Source organism: Aethina tumida, chromosome 7, assembly GCF_024364675.1.
Source record: "Aethina tumida isolate Nest 87 chromosome 7, icAetTumi1.1, whole genome shotgun sequence".
Lineage (NCBI taxonomy): Eukaryota > Metazoa > Arthropoda > Insecta > Coleoptera > Nitidulidae > Aethina > Aethina tumida.
In genome coordinates, this window is record NC_065441.1 from 9,770,768 (window position 1) to 9,777,102 (window position 6,335).

Sequence of the window (6,335 nt, forward strand, 5' to 3'; positions counted from 1 at the left end):
ATAGTATATTAAATTTTATTACAAAAAATTATTATTTAAATACAAAATTACTTTTACACACCTTTATTTACAAATCCATAGATCAAAAATAAAATTTTCACACATTATTATTGAAAGTATAATAAGACTTAAAGATATTGATGTTTACTTTGTATTTCAACTATTTGTGGTATGGATTTTCAAATGTAAAATTTTATGTTTAGAAAAGTAGTTCATTGTAATAAATTTCATTTTATGTAAATTACTTACCCGTTCTATACAAGAAGTATATTTAAAGTCAGACACACATTTAAAAGACATATTAATACTAATACAAATACTTTTTTGAAAACAAAAAGATGACAATCTTTGTGTCAAAAATGACAATTGTAAAATTAAAAAAACTTTTATAAATTACTTGCATAAAAAATATTTCTATTAAAATATATTTTAATACTACATATATAGACACTATTTATATTCATATAAATATCTTATCTTGGTTTATATCCAAAATAACCATTTAATCCTGGTCAAAAATAAATCATGTAAAAATAATATTTTTATTTATTACTTACCTGTCCCGAGCATGAAGGCCTTACGTTATTTGTACATTTAAAAGACATTTTTTTATACAATTTCAAAAATTGTGTCAAAAATGACAATTATAAATGAAACATATATTATAAGTTTTGGTAAATTTTTAAAATATTATATTATGAAGATGTGTTGAAATGTATACATAAGCTTGTATAATATAATTATCGAAAAAAAAAAAACATATCTGAAATTAAATTATATATTCAAAATAGTTTAAAACTTTAGGGGAACTGTAATAAATGATACAACCTATGGTAGAGTTATAAATACATAGAAAATAATTTTTAAATTTCTATCATAAGTTATTTTCATTTTATCAAAAGACAGTATATACACACTTTGTCAAACGAACTGTTATACATAAAATTTCTTAAGTATATAAGTTGTGTAAAAAGTTTAAAAATTTATATTTAAAGAAAAGAGTAATGTCAAACATACCCTGTATGTGCCTTAGAAATAATATGGAAACTAGTAAAAAATACAACATGAGATTAATTAATACACAACAAACAATTGTTTTCTTATATCACTACAATTCGCCAAAATGGCTGCAAAATACATTAGGAAATGGTATTTTTATCATACATAAATACTGCTCATTACAAAATATAATAAATATAACCGCTAACTTCAGGAACATGTAAGGCAAGATTTGTACTCAATTTGGAATAGAGTTGACGTGTGCCATTATTTAAGCTAAATAAATTATTTGTGATCTCTAAAATTATTTATAATTGATTTACATCATCGCTCCACAAATAAGGAGTTTTAAGTACGTATTTTTTTTAATTAAATATTGGACGGGATTGTATCACATACTATAAAAATATAAAACTTAAGATCTATCCTGACTGGTAAGACTCTCGAACTGCCTTATTAAATTGTGAGTACCAGGTATCTCATCTTTATACTCGGACATATCACATAACAATATAGTGGAACGGGCCGGCTTTAGGCTGGACGGAGCGGAATTGTTTTCAACCGAAGAATTTTCCGATTCGCTGTACAAATTAGACATTGATTTCGCTGACTTTAACTTGAAGAAATTGCCGTTTTCGTTGTGGGACGATTCTTCGTAGTTCTCATCTTCGAGGTTTAAGGCCGCCATTATATTCGGGTTCGATTTGCTGAAATAGATAAGCCAATATTTTAAAAATTATATACATATACATTTTGTACAAAGAATCTTCTGGATTTAAGATTTCATATAAAAGTTGAACGAAAAACTAATTAAATAAAACACGAATCTAAACATGGGTGATTTGTATGAGCAATCCTATTATTTTCTTATCTACAATGAGCTTCTTATCTCATTAATTTTTCTCAACAAATAGAATTCTGATTACACGAAATCATATGTAAGTTAGGAGTTAATTACAAAATCGATATTTAAACGATTTCAAATTAAATCTGCATCTTATTTAATTTAGTTTTAATTATTAAAATTTAAATATTTTCTGTTGATTTCACTCCCTCGTGAATTTAAAATAAGAAATTCATTTTTATAATTAATGAATGAACTTTAGGGAAATATTATCAAATCGATTATCACTTCTTTCAACCTTTTAACTTACGACACATATTCACTGTTGCATAAGTAGTTGATTTATCAAAATAAATTGTACTAAAAATCTAATAGTGAACCAGACAAAAACTAATCAAGTTTTATCTTTAGTGTGTGAAACCAAAATTGAAAATAATAAATTAGCATGACCTACACGGTCACCAGATCTGAATCCTGTAGATTTTTTCTTTTGGGGACATTTAGAAAATGAGGTATATAGAATATTAAAAATATCCGAATGGTGTGTTAAAATTGGATTCGACAGGCCAAAGCTTGCATTCAAATCAATGGGAACAATTTCGAACAGCTTTTATAGATGGATTTGAATTATTTTTTATCCCGTTTCCTGTTGCTCTATTACATTTATTAATGATCGTATGTTACAGTGAAATTTTTGGAATAAGTTGTGAAACACCCTTTATAATGAATGAAAAATAATTTAGAGATTCTAATAAATTAGGTAAAAGTGTGTACTGTAATATACTGTTGATTTTTGTTGTAATAATTAAATGTTTTATTATATTTGAATTATGATTGTACTCATTGTTTCAGCAAAATTTTAATTTTTATCACATAGTGAATATTAAAAACAAAGGTAAAATAATTCATAATTCTAATTAATGGATTTATATACTAATATTTGAAGTAAATATGATAGAACCGTTTATTATCTGAAGTGATTAGTGATTCATAATATATCCAAGTATCTTTTATGTTTCACTAGATTAATGAAAATTATTGCGGCAAAAAATCAATAGTGTCAGATAATTCGATGCTTGGATTATAGAGAACACTCTGGAAATAAAACCGTATTATAGTTATAGTATTATGTTAATAAAAAATCAAACTCTATAATGTTAAAAGGCAAGAGTTACTATTATTATTATTATTATTAAAATTATTAAACAATTTATTATATTTTTAGTATATTCACCATTTAATGGAGATTCTTTAACAAAATTGTGTCAGTATCCAATTAATGTCCACATTTTTGTACAAATTTGCATAATTAGAGAGAACTACATAAATATATTAGTCAACATAACACTTTAAAGTTTCTCATAAGAAAAAGTGGATCTTCCACTTTTTATTTATAATATTAAAGTTTAAATTAAAGATTTTAATATATAAATTTAAATAATAAAAAATAATATGAGAAAATTACCAAAAATACAAAAAATAAACCTTATTTATAAAATAAAAATAACTCACATTCTTTGCATTCTTAGTTCCTTTTCCCTTTCTGTGTAATCTTGTAATTCCTGTTTCATTTTCTCTTGTGCTGAAACATATCCTTTCCTAACAGGAGGTCCCTTTTCAATGGTAACACTGGGTGGCAACCAACTTTGGTAGTTATTGCTTGGAGATGTTGTATTAATGGCAGAGTTTAATTTTCCCCTAGTTTTAAAAAAATTTTTCATCAGACCTCTTGTTGATGTATTTTGTGCAAAAAGACGTATCCCATTCTTTTTTATTTTAACATCTTCCTTCACAACTGTTCCATTTGTAAATCCATTTGTCGATCCGTTGCTAATAATTTTATTATTGTTTGATTCCTCATTGTTTTGCACCTTTTCACTGCCATACAATTTACGCAATTCACTCTCGCGTTCTACATTTTCTTTTATTTCTCTTTGAATCCTCTCCAATGTGTTGCCGCTCATGTTTCTAAAAGAATTTTTATTTACAAGACACCTGTTGATTTTACCATTGTATTTAGTCATTTTGATTGGACTTACAATGAGATTGATTTAGAAGAGTAGCTCCAACATCTAGCATAATAAACCGGCACACTACCTGAACTGAACGTTTTACAGCTAATTCTATCCGAAAGATTAAAATTTGCCTGCGCGGTATACGGAGAAATGGAAACCGTTACTTTACACAAGATATCGGTGAAATGAAAAAAGCTATTTACCTTTGAATATAGCGCTCTGCACGTTTAACAGTAAAAGAACGTACGTGCTTGATAACACCTGTTATACGAGGGTTAATACTTCATAAATATAGTTTCTACTTTTTAAGTAGAATAAACTAATAAGACATCCGGTTAGTTTAATGTGACACTTTATATGTAAATATAATTATTTATCTTAAAATAAATAAATCTCAAATAACAAATTTTAATCAAGGAAACTTTTAATTGGCCAATAAATCGTTGTTTGGTAGAACATGTATTATTCGACAATTTTCTGGTAACATTTGATAATACCCACATATAAACAAAATCTGTTTATAAACATTTACAGGTTACATACCTTAAAATAATCTAAACTAAAAATAAAGATGTTGAGGCTCCTACAAAAATTGATATATGTAATACACAAATTGTTGCCAATAAATTGAACAACATTATATGAATTATTTTAGAAAATCTCGACATCCATGTTCACAAAAATATTTATCTAGTTCGGCTGTAGAAAGTATTAATATTCTAATTACAAAATAATTTTATTTTTTTATGTATTAAATATTATTTACTTTTTTATTGTATAAATTACTGAATAAAAAGTCCCTCTGATTTGAGTCGCATACATTGTGTCCTAAAGTATAATAATAAAATGCACCTCGTATTACCAAATCGACAACTATCAAAGACATACCCCTCGTCTCTTTGGCATTGCACTAATTTTGAGGTCAAGGACCAATAATTCGATCGCTCCATTTATAGTAGCCATACTACATCAATATAGCAATGCCATTGTGATACTGTGTTATAAAATTTAAAGATCATAGTTAATACAAACACAGCAATAAACTATTTTAATTGGAAAAACGAATATTTAATAAAACACTTTAATTCAAAAACATGTCACTAGATGGCGCTGCAACAGAAAGTCGTACAGGTTGTCAACATCTGACGTTTATTTACAAAATCCCAGATAACAAGACATTTCTTAATAAACAATGGTTCTTGTGGACCCCGATGCAGTTAATAACGGTGGCGGTGCAAATGGCACATCGTCAGCTGTCCGGGTTAAACAACCTAAACGCATATTGCATTTTTCTGATGGAGTTTTGGAGGAATACAGCACTGATGAGGAGGAGGTAGATGGGCTTCAAAAGGACCAAACTGTGGTAGATCCGGTTTGTATAACTGCACTTTTATGCCGTTATTGCATAGCACATTGTCTGGCTTTTATAATTTGACGTTTTCAATTTCTTTGGCTTTCTTTTAGTACGAAAATTCTCATATATTTATCCATTCATTAATTTATAATGTTATTTATTATTTATAATTGCAATGATTAATTGTATATATATAATATTATATAAATGTCTTGTCCAATATTCATATCATATTTACAGTGAAACTTCCTTAAAATGATGCTATGCAACTATGGAAAATTTTCGATCTAACATTATTTCATATTAATATTTATATTATACTCTTTCCAGTCAACATTAAGCTGGGGTCCATGGTTTTGGTACAAAGCATGGGCTGCTGGGACATCTACCTTAACATTTCTGGATGCTACAGGTGAATTTTTGGCATCTGTACTTGGAATTACAACACCAAGGTGAGATTGTATGAAGAAAATATGTTGTAACTCGTTGACAATTTCAATTACTTTTCAGGTATTATTTTGAATTGGAAGAATATAAGAGAAGAGAAGAACAGAAAGAGAAAAGAAAGGAACAAGAACAGGGCTGGTCTGAACCATCTAATGCAGTTCCATTAACAGGATTCACAACAAAACAACCTGCACCTGTTGCTGTTTAAAAAAAAATATTCTTGGTATTTTTATACAATATTTATTATTTAATATGGCATTTTAAGTTTGCTTTGTGATATTAGAGTCATTAATATATATATACATATTTTAGTAGTATTACACATTATATATACATTATGATGTCTGAGCTATTTTGTATAAAGTTCTGATATAATGTTAATATAATTTATTTGAATTTTTGTTTCTGACTATATATTTTGATTAATTTGCGCTTACGTTCTTATAATTTTGTGTCTCATAGCATTTACGTAGATTATTAAAGAAAATATGAATGAATCAAAGGAAGAGGATTCACAATTATGTGCTTTCATAATGTTATTAATATTATGAATTATAATACTTGTTTCAAAACCATTTGTTCCCAAAAGCAAAATTCAGTGAATTTTACTGACCTTTTAACAATTAATGAAATATTCCAATCTTGTTTGAAATAATATAAATAACAATTAAAGTAT

At 26.9% G+C, this 6,335-nt stretch overlaps 2 protein-coding genes across 3 annotated transcripts; one reads left to right on the forward strand and one right to left on the reverse strand.

Annotated features, from left to right (window-relative positions):
• Positions 1–764: 764 nt before the first annotated feature.
• On the reverse strand, positions 765–4,134 carry LOC109606053 (uncharacterized). Its single transcript, XM_020022625.2, has 3 exons — positions 3,883–4,134; positions 3,356–3,811; positions 765–1,706 (listed from the first exon to the last, which is right to left on the reverse strand). The coding sequence occupies exons 2-3, from the start codon at positions 3,805–3,807 to the stop codon at positions 1,415–1,417; spliced, it is 744 nt and encodes a 247-aa protein (XP_019878184.2). The 5' UTR covers positions 3,808–3,811; positions 3,883–4,134; the 3' UTR covers positions 765–1,414.
• An 843-nt stretch (positions 4,135–4,977) lies between these two features.
• Positions 4,978–6,071, forward strand: LOC109606054 (protein FAM177A1). Of its 2 annotated transcripts, none has more exons than XM_049969896.1 (3): positions 4,978–5,221; positions 5,543–5,664; positions 5,723–6,071. In XM_049969896.1, exons 1-3 carry the CDS (start codon positions 5,051–5,053, stop codon positions 5,865–5,867), a joined length of 438 nt encoding a protein of 145 aa, XP_049825853.1. In that variant the 5' UTR covers positions 4,978–5,050; the 3' UTR covers positions 5,868–6,071. The 2 variants fall into 2 exon arrangements, with proteins under 2 accessions (XP_049825853.1, XP_049825852.1); XM_049969895.1 differs by having other exon boundaries at positions 4,980–5,230.
• Positions 6,072–6,335: the final 264 nt, after the last annotated feature.

Excerpts from the sequence above, each read along its gene's own strand:
- LOC109606053 (XM_020022625.2), bottom strand. The coding sequence starts at position 3,807 with ATGAGCGGCAACACATTGGAGAGGATTCAAAGAGAAATAAAAGAAAAT. Across the intron at positions 1,707-3,355 it reads GAACTAAGAATGCAAAGAAT|CAAATCGAACCCGAATATAA; the intron begins GTGAGTTATTTT and ends TATCTATTTCAG.
- LOC109606054 (XM_049969895.1), top strand. The coding sequence starts at position 5,051 with ATGGTTCTTGTGGACCCCGATGCAGTTAATAACGGTGGCGGTGCAAAT. Across the intron at positions 5,231-5,542 it reads ACCAAACTGTGGTAGATCCG|TCAACATTAAGCTGGGGTCC; the intron begins GTTTGTATAACT and ends TACTCTTTCCAG. Across the intron at positions 5,665-5,722 it reads CTTGGAATTACAACACCAAG|GTATTATTTTGAATTGGAAG; the intron begins GTGAGATTGTAT and ends ATTACTTTTCAG.